At 62.8% G+C, this 18,129-nt stretch overlaps 2 protein-coding genes across 4 annotated transcripts; one reads left to right on the forward strand and one right to left on the reverse strand.

The window, feature by feature from the left end:
• Positions 1-2,305: 2,305 nt before the first annotated feature.
• LKAAEAR1 (LKAAEAR motif containing 1) lies at positions 2,306-3,221 on the reverse strand. The gene is made up of 3 exons (XM_037161561.2): positions 2,814-3,221; positions 2,482-2,604; positions 2,306-2,398 (listed from the first exon to the last, which is right to left on the reverse strand). The coding sequence occupies exons 1-3, from the start codon at positions 3,219-3,221 to the stop codon at positions 2,306-2,308; spliced, it is 624 nt and encodes a 207-aa protein (XP_037017456.2).
• A 3,839-nt stretch (positions 3,222-7,060) lies between these two features.
• OPRL1 (opioid related nociceptin receptor 1) lies at positions 7,061-11,517 on the forward strand. 3 transcript variants are annotated; one of them, XM_037161580.2, is made up of 3 exons: positions 7,061-7,284; positions 10,568-10,923; positions 10,994-11,517. In XM_037161580.2, exons 1-3 carry the CDS (start codon positions 7,061-7,063, stop codon positions 11,515-11,517), a joined length of 1,104 nt encoding a protein of 367 aa, XP_037017475.2. The 3 variants fall into 3 exon arrangements, with proteins under 3 accessions (XP_037017475.2, XP_037017476.2, XP_037017477.2); XM_037161581.2 differs by having other exon boundaries at positions 7,061-7,269; XM_037161582.2 differs by having other exon boundaries at positions 7,167-7,318.
• The last annotated feature ends 6,612 nt before the right edge of the window (positions 11,518-18,129 follow it).

Genomic DNA, 18,129 nt, shown 5'->3' on the forward strand with positions numbered 1-18,129 from the left:
CTGGTCAGCTCCGGATGCCGGGTCCTGCTCACAAAGTGACTCCCAGTCGCACAGGTCACCAGAAGTGACAGGACCCTGGGGCTGGGGTCCCTCTTGATGCTGTGGGCCCAGGGGATGCGGCCACTATGTGGACAGGCTGGCCAGGACAGGGCGGAGGCTGGATGCCAGTCTGCAGAGGAGGTGACTGCTTTCTCTTTAGCCCTGGTAACAGTCCTCAGAAGTAGTTCCTACAAAGGTAGGCCAGCACCTGACCCAGGCCACACAGGTAAGCTGGTCCCCTGGTGTGGTGTCTCTCCCCACCTCCTAAGAAACGTGTGGGGCCGCCCACTGTGGGGGGGGGGGTCTACACGCTTCTCCCACCTCGGGCCTTCACATTCTCTGGCCACTTGGGCCTGCTCTCCAATCCCCTCGCTTCTGCCCGTCGGGTCTCTTGCTCCTCCCCTGGGGACTGTCTCTGTGGAGTGCTCCTGTCCACAGGAGGATCTCGGGCGGGCTGGGGGAGGCCATGCAGCAGGTAATGGTGCAGGGGGGACTTGAACCCAGGATCCTCTGTGCAGAGCATGAGCTTGCTGACCCAGGGACACCACTGACCCCCACCCACTGAGCCTTGGCCCATGTTCTCAGCTCTCGAACAGCGGCAGCTGCCTCCAGGCCCCATCACTTTTCCTTGGCCACTGTCCTTGGTCTCCACTGCAAAACTAGGGTCCCCTCCCTGGCATGTGAACCAAGGGGTGCCCCGTGTGCCAGCCATCTGTGGGGCCACCTTCTTGCTGGTCTTCTTGGGGCTTCGTGCCTGTCTCGTCCCTCTGTCCTCAGGGGACTGCCTCATGCATGTGACCCCTCCCTTACGGAGTGATCACTGTGTGGGACCAGGTGCCAAGGGGACACCCTTGAGACTCCATTTCAGAGACGAGAAGAAATGGAGGCTCAGAGAAGTAAGGAAATGAAACATGCTTTCACTAAACAGGTGAAGTCATCCCTGAGGCAGAGCATGGGGGCCAGGCTGCAGGGAGCGTGGCCAGCGGGGCCAGGGCTGGCTGTCGCTCAGGGCACGTCAAGGTAGCAGTGGCCACCCCCTCCGGACAGAGGCTGCCCCCTGGTCTGGCTCTCTGCCCCTGGCCCAAGCCACCACCCCCTTCCTCTACCTGGTGACCTCCCTGCCACCAGCACCGCCTGCAGACCTCCCACCCTCCTGGAGCTGCCAGACCCACACAGTTCAAGGCCACATCTGGGTGTGGTCAAGGCCACAGGCAGCAGTCGCCCAGAGAGAGAGCAGGGCCATCATAGTGGGAGAAGGGCTGGCTGAGGGGCCCCTGCGGCTGTCCCCACCCTGAGCTGGGTTGGGGTAGGGGGCAGGGACTGCCACTGAGCAGGATTCCTTGCCAGACTCCAGCTCTGATGTCGGGGGGTAGAGAATGTGCCCCTCCAGCCCGTTCTCTGGGCTTCTCCTCAGCCCACTCGGCAGGAACCTTTGGCTGCATGGGGCTTGTCTGAGTCCCTGCAGCCCCCACTGCAGCCTGCTGGTCAGGGCTGGGAGGGGTAGCTGAGGTGCACCCAGGCTCAGCAAGCAGCAAGCGTCTTCTCGAAGGTCTGTCAAGGAACTGCAGGCTCTTCTGGATCCAGAAGCTTTGCAGGAAGTGGGTTTTTCCGAAGGGGGGTAGGGGTAGTTTCCTTCCTCCTGGGTGCGTGGGGGGGGGGTCACTGGTAAGGGGGATGGAGTGGGGCAGAGGTGGCCCTCAGAGGGCAGCAGGGGCCTCCTTTCAGGAGCCGCCCCTTCCCCAGCCTCTAGTTCTCTGGAGGACCCCGCAGCCCGGCCAGCCGACTCTCCAAAGACCAGTCCTTGGCCTGTGCTGTCCCTTCCCCTGACCAGAACACCACTTCCCTCTTGGAGCCTCTGGCAGGATGACCTGCAGGCCAGGGTCCTTCTTGGGAGGCACCTTTCCCTGAGGCTGTCCTGACACCCTGGCTGTGGCAAGTGCTGAGCCAGGTTCTTCTCCCCCCTCTCCGGGTCCCCCCTCACCTGTGTGACATGGGTCAGGTGCTGTCTTTGTAGGGGCCTGTCCTGGCCCCTATGGACTCACAGGGCAGAGGCTGCCTGGTGGGGGCAGTCCCAGATCTGAGGGGTTCAGGGTGTCCCTGTGCCCTGTTAATCTGACACCCACCACTGGCAGCTTCCTGCTTCGGTGGAGGAGCCCCCCTGCCTATGACTTCCTATGCCCGAGAGGCAGCACCCTTACCCACCCTTCCCTCCAGGCAGACCCAGAGCGGAGCGTAAAGACCAGCAGGCACTTGGAGAGTGAGAACTTTATGGGGGAGGGTCGCGCAACAAGCGGTCGATGTAACCGAAGAGATTGCTGCCATCGATTTTCTCCTCCAGGATGGTCTCCACGCGCCTCCGCTGCAGAGGAGAGGGGCTGGGGCCAGGTGCGCGGGGAGGCGGGAGGGACCCCCTTTCCTCCCCCTGCCCGGGCTTGCAGGCACCTCTTGGCGGTCCAGGGGGTCCGGGATGCGTGTGGGCTTCAGATGCGGAGGCAGGAACATCTCCAGCCGGATGGCGGCGCGAGCGGACTTCTGCTGATGGATGAGCAGCGAGATCTCCTCCGCCTGTGGGTCCGGGTGGGGTGTGGGGGTCTTTCTGAGCCTAGCAGAAGTCTGTCCCGCCCTGCTCTCAGCGCCCAGCACCCAGCCCTTCCCGCCCCGCCCCTCCCGTTGGGGCTCCAGCCGGTCCCCACCCCCTTTCTTCTGCAAGTCTCCCCCGTAGGCCTGCTGCGCGCCCCCGCCCCCACCCCCAGCCTCCGGCACCCTCAGCTCACCCGCAGGCGGGTGTAGCGCAGCCGCAAGGCGCGGAGTCGTCCGCGGGCCTCGGCTGCCTTGAGGACGCCGAGCAGCCGGTCCTGGCGCGCCGCTGGCGGCTCGACTGACTGCCTCCACGCCAGTGGGTCCGGCATGCCGTACCCCAGCTCTGCAGACTCGCGCGGGAGAATGGAGGGGGCCGTGCCCACGTCCTCCAGCAAGTCGCCGAAGAGCAGGTGGCGGCGGCACTGCGCGGGGCGCATGGCTGCGAGCGCCTCCTCCGACAGGGCCCAGCCTGGCTTGGGGCGCTCCCTTGCGGGTGCCCCCTTGGCGCGCTTCTCAGGGGACCCTGCGCCCTGAGTGTCCTTCACTGCTGGCTCCTGCGGGGCTCTGTGCTCGGCCTCCTTTGGAGCGGGCGAGGGCTGCATCCTCCGCCTTGGCAAGGGAAGAGGGCGTCCCCTCGTTAGTGCCCGAATGGTGCCCGAAGGCATGGGCAGGTGTCCACCCCTCTGGTCTGGCTTGGCGTGTCAAGAAGCCCCACAGCCCCCTGAGGTCCCATCCTCAGCTCCGCAGCCTGCTGGAGCTTCCTGCGCCTCGGAGTTTCAGGAACTTCCCTTCCTGCCCACGGGCTGTCTCTGTGTCCACCGAGAAAACGCTGAGACCCCTGAGTGGACCGCAGGCCCCACGCCTGGGGCTGGAGACCGGAGAAGGCCGCTCTTGGAGCTCAGCAGACCCGCCCACAGCGCCGGGACCCCCGCTGTGCCCCTGCTCCCTGGGTCTGTGGTCACTGGTCAGTCAGCAAGTCCCCACCGCATTGGACCCCCAGAGGCTCAGAGCCAAGCGGACAGCTGGCCTCTTCAGAGGAGACCCCGTCCTCCCTGTCCGGACCCCACTCTGGTCCAGGGGGAGGAAGGGCGAACAGATCCCTCCTCAGGGGGTCAAGCGGGGTAAAGGGAAATACCTCGAGGGCCCAGGTTCAGCGCACAGGGGTTCAGGTCCTGCCCCCTGCCCTCCCACGCCCCATACTTTCTGCCTTCTGGGGTCTGAGCCTCCAACAAAGCCCCTGCTTTCTGGGAACCGTTGACACGGTTGCCCGGCAACCGGGAGCCCCGCCCCCCCAACCCGGCGAGGGCGGGGCGGCCACTCTCGCAGCCTGGGCACAACCCGGGCCGCGGGACCGCTGTCAGCCCAGGACAAGGAGCCCGCAGCGGCCCCAACCGGTGGAAGACCCTGGGGGTGCCGACCACCAGCTTTTCCAGCCCCAGTGTGCTTTCTTTCCTTTCTGGGAGCCCCAAACACACTGTTCCGGGGCCTCTGCGCCCAGCTTCCTGGCAGGCAAGGTCATTGGCGGCTGCGTTTGAACGCACTGGGAGCAGCGCTGAGACTTTCGTGCGAGGCCCTTTCCCTCTGTAGGACCTGCCCCACAGCCGCGGGTGTTCACAGACCCGGGAACTGAGGCCACTGCTGTCCTCTTCCAGGGCAAGGTGGGGCTCCCAGGGCTCCCACGGGACCAGACCCCCCCGGGGGGCTTGCTGAACCCTAACCCTCTGGGCCCTGTGTTCCTGCCAATCCCATGCTATTCAACAGCCATTCCACGTCTCACCTCTTCTGCAATTCACGCCTGTGGCCGCAGTCTGTCCTAGACTCACGTGCTCATCCCACAGCTCACGTGGGGCCCACCGTACACGTCGGCTGACGATCTGCCCGTGGGGGTGGCTTCTGCAGAGCTGCGTCACTGCCCCCTTCACTCAGGGGTGTGTCCTGAGGGCAGTGTGGGCGCTGGGGGCCTGGGTGGGGCCTTTTGGGGAGTTCAGGGATTGAGCCCCTGAGTGGGCACTGTCCTGGCTCTGGAGAGGGGTCTCAGCTGAGGCTCTGGCCTCTCTGTGGGGGTCTGCAGACTGTTCCAGTGGGTTTTGGAAGCTCGCTCTGGCCTCCCGGTGACTGCCCCCAGATTCCTGCACCGGTCCCGACCCCAGGTTCCACAGAGGGGCTGTCCAGCCTCCAGACGCCCCGGGGCATTTGCACAGAGACTCCCTGGGGGCAGGAGCGACTGGGGTTGGCTGCCAGGGGGCCACCTCGGGGGCCAGCCTCTCGGCTTCCAGAGGGCGGTGGGGCCAAGCTTCAAGCTCCTCCTGGAGACGGTGGTGCGTGCGTGGGCCCAGGGGCCGAGGGCCTCGACCTCTGTGCTCGCCTGTTCTCCCCTGTCCGCTTGTGCGCCTCCTGTGCTTGCACATGTGTGACACGTGTGTATGTGTGTCCCTGCGAATGTGCCCGTGTCTGTGTGTTTTGCCATGTGCCTCTCTGGGCATCTGTTCACAGGCATGCGAGCCTGTGCATCCCTGTGTCTCTGTAGACATATACCATGTCCACACACGTGTTCCCGAGTCAGCTGCCACGAAGATGCAGAGAAAAGTCCTGGGGGACAGCTTTGGAGGCTGAGTCCTGGGGCATCTGCCTGCTCTGTCCTCTCCTGATTCGCAGGTATCCTAGCGACGTTGTGTCCGTCACCTAGCAACCAGGCCCCATCCTTGGAGACAGTGCTCAAAGCAGGGTCTGCGATGTGTGGGCAGAGGCAGGGAGAACTACCTCTGGCTGCACAGGGGCTGCCGACTCCGCTGGGGGGGCGCCCCCCACGGCATGTGACCCCAGTGGGAGCAGGACCCTCTCCTTGGGGGAGGTTCCGCTGTGAAGGTGCTGAGGGCCCAGGCTGTGAGGAATGATGTGCAGGCGTTACTCTGGGGCCCCACTGTGGGACAGGCCCCCTCAGGTGTCTCGAAGTGACAGACCTGGGTTCAAACCTGTGCCTGCCACTCTGACAAGTGGCCTTGTGCCCCTGAGCCTGAACACACTGTCTGCACAAAGGTGGCACACTGGCCCAGGTGTGGTGCAGACAGATGAGCTCATGCTTGTTCCTGGTGTGGGCACAGCAGGTGTGTGGGCACCTAGTAGGTACGCAGGGCACTAGGTGCCCTGTAGGTACAGCCGAGTCCAGGGATCCTGCCTGCTGACAGCAAGACTCTGGCCCCTCCCGGCCAGCCAGGCAGGGACACTGCTTGTGCCACCCCTGCTGGCCCGCTGTGGCTCAGCGTCTGGCAGGGCTGGTCTGAGTCTGTCCAAGGCCACCTCTGAGGGTGAGACTGCCCCACGTCCGTGTCCCAGGCTGTGTTTGCCTGTGCATCCCCCATTTCTCTGTGCCCTGTCCCCATGTGTCTGTCCCTCAGTCCCCGTGAGTCCTTGCCTGTGTCCGTCCACAGGTCTTGCGTTCCTGCGTCTGTGTCTGGGCCGGTCTCTGTCTGGGCTCTGAGGGTCTCAGTCTGTCTGTCATTCACCTCTCGCCTGGTGCCCTGGTCCTCGTGTCTGTCCCAGCCAGGGTGGGGCCTGGTGAGCCCCCTGCCCTGCGGCCCCTCCTCCCACCCGCAAGGCCCCTCCCCCTCCGGAGCTGCAGCCCGCGCCCCTCCCCCGCTCTGTGCGCCAGGCTGCTGCGTCTCGTCTGGCGTCTACTGAGGAGCAGCTGCCACTGCGCGCGGCTGCTGCAGACCCATCCGGACCCGGTGCTGGCGTGGGGCAGGGGCTCCCAGCCTGCTCTGCTCCTGGGTTAGGGTCTCCACAGCCCCAGCTGCCCCGGAGCCACCCAGGTGAGGCCTGAGCTGTGTGTGTGGGGGGGCAGGTGTGGGGGTGAGCTGCAGCCAGCCTGCGGCTCGCAGGGAGGGGAAGGAGGAGGCTGAGCTCGCCTGCCTGGTGCCCTGCCACCCAGGTATTTCTGGGCACCTGCCACCCAGGTATTTCTGGGCACGTCTCGGCACCTTTTGTGCCTGTGTGTGCGTGCAGGCAGGTCTGGGCATCTGTGTGTGTGCACACGCTTGTGTCCTGTGCCTGTGAACACACGGGCCGCTGCATGTGCTCCAGTGCCTGTGGGTGGACACATGTTCCAGCATGTGTCTGCACACACACACGCCACGTGGGAGTGGGTGCCCCTGCATGTGCACACGTGCTCCGTGCGTGCCTCCACACATGCACACATGTTCTCTGTGTGGCCCTGCGTGTGCACAAATGCTCTATGTGCGTGCACGTGTGCTCAGTGTGTGCCCCTGTGAGCACTTCACGTCTGCATGCCTCCGTGTGTCCCTGTGTGTGCAGGTGCTTCTGGGACCCTGGGTGCTCGCAGGGCTGTGCACCCACCCGGAGACCTCGGCTGGGGGTTGGGCGCTGTGGTCACACGCCCCGTGCCCTCTCAGGTGCCGAGTGGCTGTGCACGCAGGGTGGCAGCATGGACTGTCTCTTCCCCACCCCACCCTGGGGTGCCTACGGCAGCGCCCTGCAGGACAACCTCTCCAGCCCCAACCACAGCCTGCTGCCCGCTGACCTGCTGCTCAATGTCAGCCATGGCGCCTTCCTGCCCCTTGGGCTCAAGGTCACCATTGTGGGACTCTACCTGGCCGTTTGCATCGGGGGGCTGCTGGGGAACTGCCTGGTCATGTATGTCATCCTCAGGTAAGCTGGGCCCTGGAAAAGCCCCGACGGGTGAGTTCCTTGCCACTGCAGAGGGGAAACTGAGGTGGGGTTGTTCTGGGTGAGTTGGGCAGGCAGTCAGTTGTCCTGTCAGGGGGTGGGGTTCGTCCTGAGGCTCTGACTCTTAGCTCCTCAGGGCGGGGGCATCAGACTACAGGGAGAGAGAGGGGATGGGGCCAGCCCTGCTGTGCCCCAGGTGGAGCGTCACCCTGACTCCTGACCCAGGATGCCCCCTGGTCTGAGCTGTGGACCAGGCTACTAGCTGGGCTGCTGCGGGAGGCTCATACGGGCCCTACAGGGACCCCAAGAGGCAGCTCCTGCCAGTCCAGGCTTAGGCTCCTTCACAGCTGGCATTGGGCTTCGAGGTCCCCACGCACCAGAGGGACAGTGTGGGGGCTGGCGTGAGCAGAGTATGTGGGAACAGTGTGGAGGGACACAGAGGGGACATGCACAAGACACACATGCACACACATGTATGCATGAACACGTGCACCTGTGTGCACAGATACACATGCAGGAACACATACCTGTACAGGGGAGTGTGTACCTGTGAGTGTGCATAGCGCAGTGCAATCTGTGTGCACACACAACACATGTGCTCTCACACATGCTCAAAATGCAAGAGTGTAGATGTGTGTGCCGGTGTGTGCATGCATTGGTATGGAGATGCATGTGTAAGTGCACATGCACATGCCTGAGTGCGCACACGGGTGCACATGTAACTGAGGGCATGCATGATGTGTGAGTGTTTACCCACGTGTACATGGTGTGCGTTGGTGTGGACGGTGTGCGAGCTCAGACCAGGTGACGAGAGCAGCAGCTGCCCCTCCCCCCACCCCTGTACTGGCCCCAGTCCCAAGCTGGTCTCTTTTCATTTTCATTTTTATTTTTTGGAATATTTCATTGACTTTTAGAGAGAGAGGAAGGGAGGGAGAAAGAGAGGGAGAGAAACATCAGTGTGCAAGATATATTGATCCATTGCCTCTCAGTCACCCGAACTGGGGACCTGGTCCACAACCCAGGCACGTGCCCCGACCGGGAATCGAACTAGGAACCTTCTGGTTTGCAGGCCGGCACCAAAACCCCTCAGTCACACTAGCCAGGGCCCAGGCCGGTCTCTTTTTAAAGGCCTTCACCTTTTTAGAGTGGTGTCGGGGTCACAGCGAGTCGAGAGGAAGCACAGATTCCTGCACCCCCCACACCCCTCACACACCTTGCCCTCGCCGCCCCCGATGGCCCCACCAGAGCAGCATGAGGTTCACAGTTAATGAGTCTGTTTGGTACACGGTCACCACCCCGTGTCCACAGTCCGCACCAGGGTGGCTCTCGGTGCGGCTCGTTCTGTGGGTGACGCCACGTGTCCGCCATCACGGTGTCACATGGAGCAGTTTCACTGCCCTGAAAATCCGTGCGCCCCTGCTCTCCCGCCCCGCCCCTGAATCCCTGGCCAGCCCTGGCCTCTCACTGTCTCCGCGCTTCAGCCCGTCCCAGAAGGTCCCAGGGCTGGAGCCACAGTGTGTGGTCTCTTCGGTCCGCGTCTCTCCTCAGTCCAGTGCGTTTAAGTTCTTCTGCATCTTCTCGGGAGCTGATGGCTCATTTCTTTGTAGTGCTGAGTAATGTGTTATTGTCTGGATGGACCGCGCTTTATCCATCCACCCACCGAAGGACATCTTAGTTGCTTCCAAGTTTGGCAGTTGTGAATGAAACTACTGTAAATACCCACATGCAGGACGTTCTGTGGGCGGAGCTGCCGGCTCCTCCTGTAAATACCAAGGGGCGTGGCCGCTGGGTCACCCGTTGGGTTTTGTGGGAAACCACCCAGCTGCCTCCCACAGCGGCTCCGAAGCCCCGCCTGCTGCCCACCTGCTCCCCACCAGTGGGACCCAGCGTCCCCTGGGCTCCCCGTCCCCGGCGCTGGGTGTCGTCCGTGCTCTGGGGTCTGCCCACTCCGACGGGTGCGGTGGCGTCGAGTTTAGTTTGCGCGTCCCTGGTGCCGTGGGATGGGCACGTCTTCTGGTTCGCTCATTTGTCACCTGCGTGTCCTCTTTGGCGAGCGTCTGCTCAGGCGTCAGCCCGTTCTCCACCCAGTCGTTCGCTTCCTCGCCACTGAGTGTTAGTTCTTTGTGTTCTGGGTACCAGTGCTGGGCCACGTGTGTGTTTGGCAAATTTTCCCTCTCTGCTGGTTTTCTTGTTTCCTTGACCTTCTGCTGTTCACCAGCTCTGGCCTTGCATATTCCCCTGCATAGAGTGGGGATCAAAACGCACTTCGGGCCCTGGCTGGTGTGGCTCAGTGGATTGAGCACAGGCCTGCGAACCAAACAATCGAGGTTCGATTCCCAGTCAGGGCACATGCCTGGGTTGCAGGCCAGTTCCCAGCAGAGGACACATGAAAGACAACCATACATTGATGTTTCTCTCCCTCTCTCCTTCCCTTCCCCTCTAAAGATAAATAATAAAATCTTAAAAACAAAACCCCCCAGCACTTTGGGAAACTTAAATATGATCAAATCCACGTGAGGAGCTGGGCTCAGGGACCCGCCACCAGCACCGCTGTGGCTGCTGTTACTGGGTCATAATTAAGGCTTTGGGGCTTGTTCTTCATCTCCCTTGAGGAAGCAGAACCCTCATAGCAATGTGCCCAACACGGAACATTCCCGCCTCTGGTGTTGCCGCTGCCAACACCGTCACCACACTCACCACCATCGTCACCCTCCACCACAACTGTCCCAACTGGTCCTTCACTCCACAAGGACCGATGGAACGAGTGCCCATGACCCCCAGCCCGTTCCCGGTGCTTGGACACAATCGGGCCTTGTCAGCGCCCCCGGCCCATCACCGGCACCATTTCCCGACGTGATGGTGGGATGTCAGCGTGATCCAGGAGGCCTGTGACCATTTCTGACTGATCCACGGCCCTTGGGGAATCGGGCCGTGTGGGGACAGCCTTTAATCTGTGAAAGGCTTTGGGGGAGACTCGAAGGGAGGGGGCAGAGCTCCTTCTTTTCCAGCTGCCAGCCCTTCACTGCTCACAGAGGCCGGCGTGTGCTCGGCCCCGCCTCCCACCCCTCCTCCAGAGCAGCCCGATCGTGAGGCCAGGAGCCCCGTCCCCTGTGCCAGAAGTACCCGAGGCTCGTCATATGGTTTTTCCCCAGACTCAGTGCCCCGGGGCCTGCCTTTCAGCCAAGGCCCCAGAGTGGGTGCTCCTCCCGGGCCCAGCCAGTGGCCGGATGGAGCCGTGCTTGTCCCCTCCCTGTGCCCCCTGCAGACACACCAAGATGAAGACGGCCACCAACATCTACATCTTTAACCTGGCCCTGGCGGACACCTTGGTCCTGCTGACGCTGCCCTTCCAGGGCACCGACGTGCTCCTGGGCTTCTGGCCGTTCGGGAACGCCCTGTGTAAGATCGTCATCGCCATCGACTACTACAACATGTTCACCAGCACCTTCACGCTGACCGCCATGAGCGTGGACCGCTACGTCGCCATCTGCCACCCCATCCGTGCCCTGGACGTCCGGACGTCCAGCAAGGCCCAGGCCGTCAACGTGGCCATCTGGGCCCTGGCCTCCGTGGTCGGCATCCCCGTGGCCATCATGGGCTCGGCGCAGGTGGAGGACGAAGGTCAGTCGGGGGCTGCCCCTCCCCGGCCCGCGCTCCCTGGCTCCCCCTGACCTTGCCCCTCTGCCCACAGAGATCGAGTGCCTGGTGGAGGTGCCTGCCCCGCAGGACTACTGGGGCCCCCTGTTTGCCGTGTGCATCTTCCTCTTCTCCTTCGTCATCCCCGTGCTGATCATCTGCGTCTGCTACAGCCTCATGATCCGGCGGCTGCGGGGCGTCCGCCTGCTCTCGGGCTCCCGGGAGAAGGACCGGAACTTGCGCCGCATCACGCGGCTGGTGCTGGTGGTGGTGGCTGTGTTCGTGGGCTGCTGGACGCCCGTCCAGGTCTTCGTGCTGGTCCAAGGGCTGGGGGTTCAGCCGGGCAGTGAGGCGGCGGTGGCCGCCCTGCGTTTCTGCACCGCCCTGGGCTACGTCAACAGCTGCCTGAACCCCGTCCTCTACGCCTTCCTGGACGAGAACTTCAAGGCCTGCTTCCGCAAGTTCTGCTGCACGTCTGCGCTGCGCCGGGAGGGGCCGGTGTCTGACCGAGTGCGCAGCATCGCCAAGGACGTGGCCCTCGCCTGCAAGACGTCAGAGACCGTGCCGCGGCCCGCATGACTAGGCGTGGACCTGCCCATGGCGCCCGTCAGCCCGCAGAGCCCGTCCACGCCCAACACGGAGCTCACCCAGGTCACTGCTCTCTAGGCTGACTGACGCACACCCTGGGCCCTGAGTGTCGCCGGCCACTGGGGGCTTCCCTGGGGCCTGGAGGGCCTGGCGCATCATGAGACAGGTCAGAGCATGAAGGCTGCCCCACACCCCGGTCACACAACACCTGTCTTCCTGGTGCCAGGTGGGGGAGGGGATGTGCAAGAACTCACCAGCGGTGGGCCCGGCTGGAGCTCAGCCAACACACCCTTGAGTCACGGGATTCCACGGCTTCCCATCTGCTGCGCCTGCCTGTTCCGGGGGCACACGCATGCAGGTGAGACAGTGTGTGTTCAGCCCTGTGCCCCGTGCTGTGTCCTGCCTGCCAGGAACCTGTGATGTCTCTTTGGGGCCTCGCCCTGAGCCGGAACTGCTGATCTGGACCTGCCCAAGCCACATGCTGGTGCAGCCTCATTGTCCCCTGACTTGGGCTTCCCTTCGGGGAGCCTTCCCGCCCAGTGCCCTGAACTATTGTGCCAAAGATGTGGCCGTCCAAGGGCGTGGAGCTGGCGTAGGGGTGGGAGCAGGACTGCGGGACCCCGCAGGCTGCTCTGTCTGTGGCCTGCGTGCCTGGTTCTGACTGCTTGGTGCCGAGGTCCCGCCCGGGGGTCCCTGGGTTCTGCTGCAGCTTCTCCTTCACAGCGTTTCCTTTCCTTGAATTCAGAGTCAGCGGCTGTGCTGCTGGCCGGACCCTTTGGCCTGTTTGGGTCTCGGTGGCCTGGACAAGGTGGCGATAGGGACAAGTTTTGCTCTGCACCGGTGGACATTCAGCCGCTGCTTCATTCCCAAGCCTCCCGGTGTCTGTGGGGGAGGCCCAGGCTTCAGGCACCAAACTAGGCAGATCTGGATTCTGGTGTTGGGGAGCTGGGGTGAGGCCTGGGGCTTGGCCAGGCCTGGTGAGTGGGGCTGTGAGGCTGGCCAGAGGTGGGGACACTGGTGGGCCGAGTCTCCCTGCTGCAGTCACTGGAGAAGCGTGCCCCCAAGTCAGCCGATGGAAGCTGCCGCTTGGTGACTTGGCACACGGCCCTCCTGCAGCACTGAAGACTCCACCTCCACCTGTGAGCCGAGCTGCAGTCCGTGGCCACTGACCTCGGGCACCTGTGAGGAGCAGGAAGCGCCGACTGGCTCCTGCTTCTGAACCCAGGCCCGGTGGGGCTGGTCCTGGGGCAGCTGCAGGCTGGAGCCGCCAGGGCTGTGGCGCTTTCCTGCAGAGACTGAAGGACGTGTGACTTTGTGCCTGCCCACCTGCATGTCTGTGTGCGTGTGACAGCGCGGCCCCGCTCGGCTATCGGCCAGCCCAAGCCCGTCTCCAGGGCCCATGGTGACCCGCCCCCACCACAGGCCCCTGGCCCCAGCAGTGTCTTTGGCGCCTGCTGGGCCGGCCATCAGGCACCTCCTCCAGGTCGTGTGTGGGCCTCCCTCCTGCTCTGGCTGCTTGCCCATCCTGCTCTGTCCTTAGTGGAAGGTCCCCCCACCGAGGCTCCAACTTTGGTAAGGGGTACACCAACTAGATTGTGTCCGGGCTGTTCCTTCTGTTCAGCAAAAGTTCAAATAGTGTCCCCTCCCTAAACAACAGCCACCACGGCATCTCGCTCCTGCAGGGGGACGACCGGTGGATCCCGGGTGTGCGGTGCTCCCCCACATGGGTGTGGCTTCTGTGGGGCCCAGCTTTGCCCAGGCTGACCCTCCCGCAGGTGACCCTAGCAGAGGTTGAGGCTGACCTTGGGCCGAAGTACTTGGTCGCAAGCAGATGGGCCGTGATGGTGTAGTTTTTGTTTTTTTAAAGGATTTTATTTTTAGAGAGAGAGGAAGGGAGGGAGAAAGAGAAGGAGAGAAACATCCATGTGTGGTTGTCTTTCACTCACCCCCTACTGGGGACCTGGCCTGCAACCCAGGCATGTGTTCTGACTGGGAATTGAACCAGCAACCCTTTGGTTTGCAGGGCCAGCGCTCAACACACTGAGCCCCACCAGTCAGGGCCCATGGTGTGGTTTTACACAAATTTTAATGATGGGCACTTTGCTGTTAAAAATTTAGCATCAAGAGGAAGTTTGGGAAGAATCGGCCCCTTGGCAGCACAAAGGGCACTCAGGAGCTGGGGCTGAGGGGGCTCCAGCGTGGGCCCCCGGAGCTGTGACCCCTACCCCCGCTGCCCAGGCACCAACTGTCTGTCTGCGCTGACCAGCTGAGGGTTTAAAAGGGGACACAGCCGGAGTGCGGGCTGGACTTAGAGACCTGCTTCCGATGAAGAGAATGAGGCTGCGTCCACAGTTCACCCTGGTGCCCACGCCTGCCCGAGACAGCCAAGGGGCCCTGTAGAGTGTCCCCGAGTGGAGGAGCTGTGGGCTGCGGCCCACCGCCCTGCGAGGGTCCCAGAGTGGAGCCTCAGCCCTCAAGAACCTCCTGGAAGCCACCCTCAGGTTCCCCACCCGCAGCCTGTGGCGGGCGCCCCTCTGAGACTGGGGCGGGGGGTGGGGGGCTGGTCCAGAGGAAGCGAGTTTCACAGTGAAGTGGAGTTTCCTGTGCATGTGTTTTCTCCACGCTGTAGTCTATTAAGTGTGCAACAGCGATGTCTAAAACAGCGACAATGTACACACTTTAATGACAAAACCCAGCAGGGCAGCCAGGTGGTCCCCTCCAGCTCCCCCTGGGCCGGCTCTGCACAGTGCAGCCCAACACTGACCCCCCCCATGGCCAGCCCTGAGCACTGCTGCAGTGGGGCAAGGACAGGGTGGGGACAGGGTGGGGGTGACTGGGGGTGGGGAGGGGACATCTGTGACCCCAGCCCAGGCCCCTCAGCGTCCTCCCTGAAAAATAAGCAGAACACTCCCAAAGGGGGGCCCAGTGGCAGAGCCCCGGGCCCGGTGTCTGGGAACTCGGAGGAGTCAGCTACTAGTGGGTCCCCCCCGAGGGAGTTCTCCTCTGGACTTGATGGTTGTCACTGGGAGCCTGGTCTGTGCCGGGCCAATCCTGGTGGGGGTCACTGCAGGCTTCCCAGGAGGTGGCCTCTGAGCTGTGCTTCTGGGGAGGGGAGCCAGGGGGAGGGAGGGAGGCTGGTGGGAGAGCTGTGAGTTTCAGTGGGGTGAGGCCGGAGGGCAGCCTCACCGCAGCCCCCGGCCCCACGGCACTGGGAGGGGACTGCACTGGGGCTTTGTCTTGGGGGCGGGGGCGGACGCTTTGGGAGTGACATGTCATCCTGGCTGCTGGGTAGAAGGTGGACAGAGGTGTCGTGGCTGCAAGTAGGTGGTCTTTGGGGACTGGAGCTAGTGCCACCCCAGTGTGGAGGGAGAGGTCGCAGGCAGGGAAGGTGGGGGACGGACAGCCTGACATGGGGTGTGACGTGGAGGGCAGTGACGGATGCCAGCACCCTCAGGACAGAGCGGCGGTGAGACGGTTGTTGGGACAGGTGAGCTGCAGTCTCAGCTGCCAGCTGACTGGGGACGGACACCCCTCGGGGGCCTCCCTGGGGTCCTGCCCAGGGGCTGACCACTGCCGTCCCTGGCGGAGAGGGCGTCTGTGCTGGGCACACGTGTGCGTGCGGTCCTGTGTGTGCACGTGTGTGCAGGAGTGCACGCCCGGGTCAGCATGTGCGCCGTGTGCTGGGCTCCGCCCTCCTGCCCCTCTTCTTTCAGGCCGTCCCTGGAGGGACGGCCCGTTCCTCTCTCTAAACCCCTTACAACCGGCTCCTTTCAGTGGGAGGGAGAGGACACGGTCTCCGTGGGGTTGGCTCTGAGGCGGCCCGTGGACCCGGGTGCCCGGCGGACTGGGACAGTGGCGGAGCCGGCGATGCCCGTGTAGCTCCCTGTCCTCCCCGCCTGCGTGTGTGTTCAGGGTTCTGCCGGGGGAGTTGCAGAGGCTTTGACGAGTCAGAGAGCGTCAGCGGGGTGTCCTGTTGGCCCTCTCGGATTTTCTGTGTCGTTATTTTTGAACTGTTTCAGTGTCCTAATTGCAAAGAATTGATGGCAACGCAAACAGTTCTTCACAGAAACACAAATCCACTTGGTTCAGTGGGAAGCAGCTGACGGCCGCTCTTTGGGTCTTGGCCAGGTCCGCGTCTGCGGACCCGTCATTTCAGGACCTGATTGCCTGTGTCAGTCTAGTGGTCCAGGGGCCACTGGAGCTGGGTGGTGGCATTTCACTGCTTCCTCGTTAATGAGTGTTGTGGGCTGAGTCGTGTCCCCGACAAGACACGTTGAAGTCCTAACCCTGTGACCTGTGAGTGCAGGTGCCAGGGGTATGAGGAGGTCACGCTGGTGTCCTGCTGAGAAGAGGGACGTCCGGGCACAGACGCAGACGGTGTAGGGGAGCAGCAGGTGCCGGTGGAGGCCAGCGGAAGCTGCAGGGACCTCCCCTGGAGCCTTGGGGGAGCGCCGCCCTGAGAGGGGCCTGCGGTGGTGCCGCCACGAGCAGCAGCCGGCCTGCTGGGGGCGGGTCGTGGGGAGGAGTGGAGTTTCCCCTGAAGGCAGTAAGTGGCTTTTTTGGGGAAAAAAACAACAACCTAAAAAACAAAACACAGCTCCTCCTAGAAAGCGCCGGGAGGGGTGTGGGAGGCAAAGCGGTGGCCCTGTGCCCAGGGCGGTGTGTGTCCTCGCTCCGTGGTCAGGCGGACGGGCAGGCGGACGGGTGTAGAAGGCAGAGCGTCAGCGTGTTGTCCCGTCAGCCCCCAGAGGTCGGGCGGGGAGTGGCTTCTGGGGGTTCTGGTCTGGCCGCGAGCACCTGTGCACATGCGCCTACATTCGTGGGTGTCCCCAGGGCAGCAGCTCTCACGGGGTGCAGTGTGGACCCCGTGGTGCCGCAGCAGCAGGTCCCAGCATGGGCGGTGGGGCCTGCTGGTCCTCGCCACGTCTGCTCCAAGTGTCCGGCCAGGCCTGAGCTCTGGGCAGGCCGGAGGCAGGTGCCCTGGCTGGGGTGTGGCCTGCCCTGGCTCCTCTCTCATCCTGTGGGGACCCTCCTCCCGTCTGTGCTGGGGAACCCCTGGGTCTGGAGGGCTGTCGGGACCCCTTTTTCTCTGGGTGGTGGTGGGGTCTGGGGAGGGGTGGTCTTCCTGGGGAAGAACCTACTGCCCTGCACACTGCCCCGGCAGGCTGGGACGGGCCAGGCACCTGGGCCCGGCAGACACAGGACACATTCAGATACCAGTGTGAGGCCCGTGGACACGCAGGGGAGAGCCCCGGACCCCAAGGAACGTGAGCCATGGAGGGACTCCCAGCCTGGGTGTATTCCTCATCCACCAGAGGGTGGCAGCACCTCTTCACATTTGCCCCTGGGACAGCCGCAGGGCTTGGGGGGCTGTCCGTGGGGTGCCCAGACTTCCCGGGGGCTGGCGGCGGCTCTGTGGGAGGGGCTGATGTCAGAGGAGGTGGCAACCTCACCCCCAGCACCGCAGACTCTCCCGGGGGCCCCCACCCCGGGCCCCAGAGCAGAACCTCTGGGATTGACAACAGAAGTGGGAACCCCAACACACATATTTAAAGAGTTTCTTCTGCCCTGGCTGGTGTGGCTCAGTGGACTGAGTGCTGGCCTGTGAACCAAAGGGTCGTCAGTTCAATTCCCAGTCAGGGCACAGGCCTGGGTTGTGGTTTGGGTCCCTGTTGGATGTGCGAGAGGCAACCACACATGGATGTTTCTCTCCCTCTCTTTCTCCCTCCCTTCCCCTCTGTCTAAACATAAATAGTTTATTTTGGTTTTCCTTTTGGGGAAGGGTGTGGGTCACACATACAGAACAGTCGAAAAGAGAGGGACCCAGGGGCGGGGGAAGAACCAGCTCTGTGTCCTCCTCGGTGGCCGGCCTGCTCCCTGCCCCTGAGGGTGGAACCTCCCCTGGAGCTCATGCCCCCCATTGGTCGACGCGTAGGCTGTCTGCCACCTTGCCTGCACGGACAGATGGCAGTGTCAGTGCGAGTCACACCCCCATGGTGGCCCCACCTGCACCCTCCCAGCACGCCTGTGTCAGGAAGCCTGGGCGTCAGTGAGAATCTCTAATTAAAAGGGAAACTCTACATCTTGCAGTTTCCTGTCCCCTATCACAAGGCAGGTGACGCTGCTGTTTCTCCTCCTTGTTCTGTAAACTGTTTACGTCCTTGGCCCATTTTTGTAAAATCTGCTTGTTGGACTTTGTCTTAGTTATTTGTGCAGACTCTTTACATAGCAAGGCTCTAATCCCTGAATATTTGCAAATACTTACCCTTGTGTGTTATTTGACTCTTGTCTTTGTTTAAAGTAGCTTTGCCGTGTAGAGATTTGTATCATGTGACGTAATCAGTCTTCATGATTGGGGCTTTGTGAGCTCATACCCTCTCGGGAACTTTACGGTTATTTTTAAACGTTCGCCCTTTGGCCCATTTAGGATTCATTTTAGTATAAGACCCAAGTCCGGCATCTCATACCTCAGTTTGAGGGGAACTGAGTAACAGACGTCAGGAGTGGGGAAGGCGCAGAGAAGCCACTCAGGGTAAGTTGGGGCCCACCTTTCCCCCGAGAGGACCCTGTAGTTCGGGGCTGGGGGTTAAGCACTCACTTGCT

The sequence above is a fragment of the Artibeus jamaicensis genome, unplaced genomic scaffold (assembly GCF_021234435.1).
Source record: "Artibeus jamaicensis isolate MK-2021 breed Jamaican fruit bat unplaced genomic scaffold, CSHL_Jam_final contig_685, whole genome shotgun sequence".
In the NCBI taxonomy this organism is placed as follows: Eukaryota; Metazoa; Chordata; class Mammalia; order Chiroptera; family Phyllostomidae; genus Artibeus; species Artibeus jamaicensis.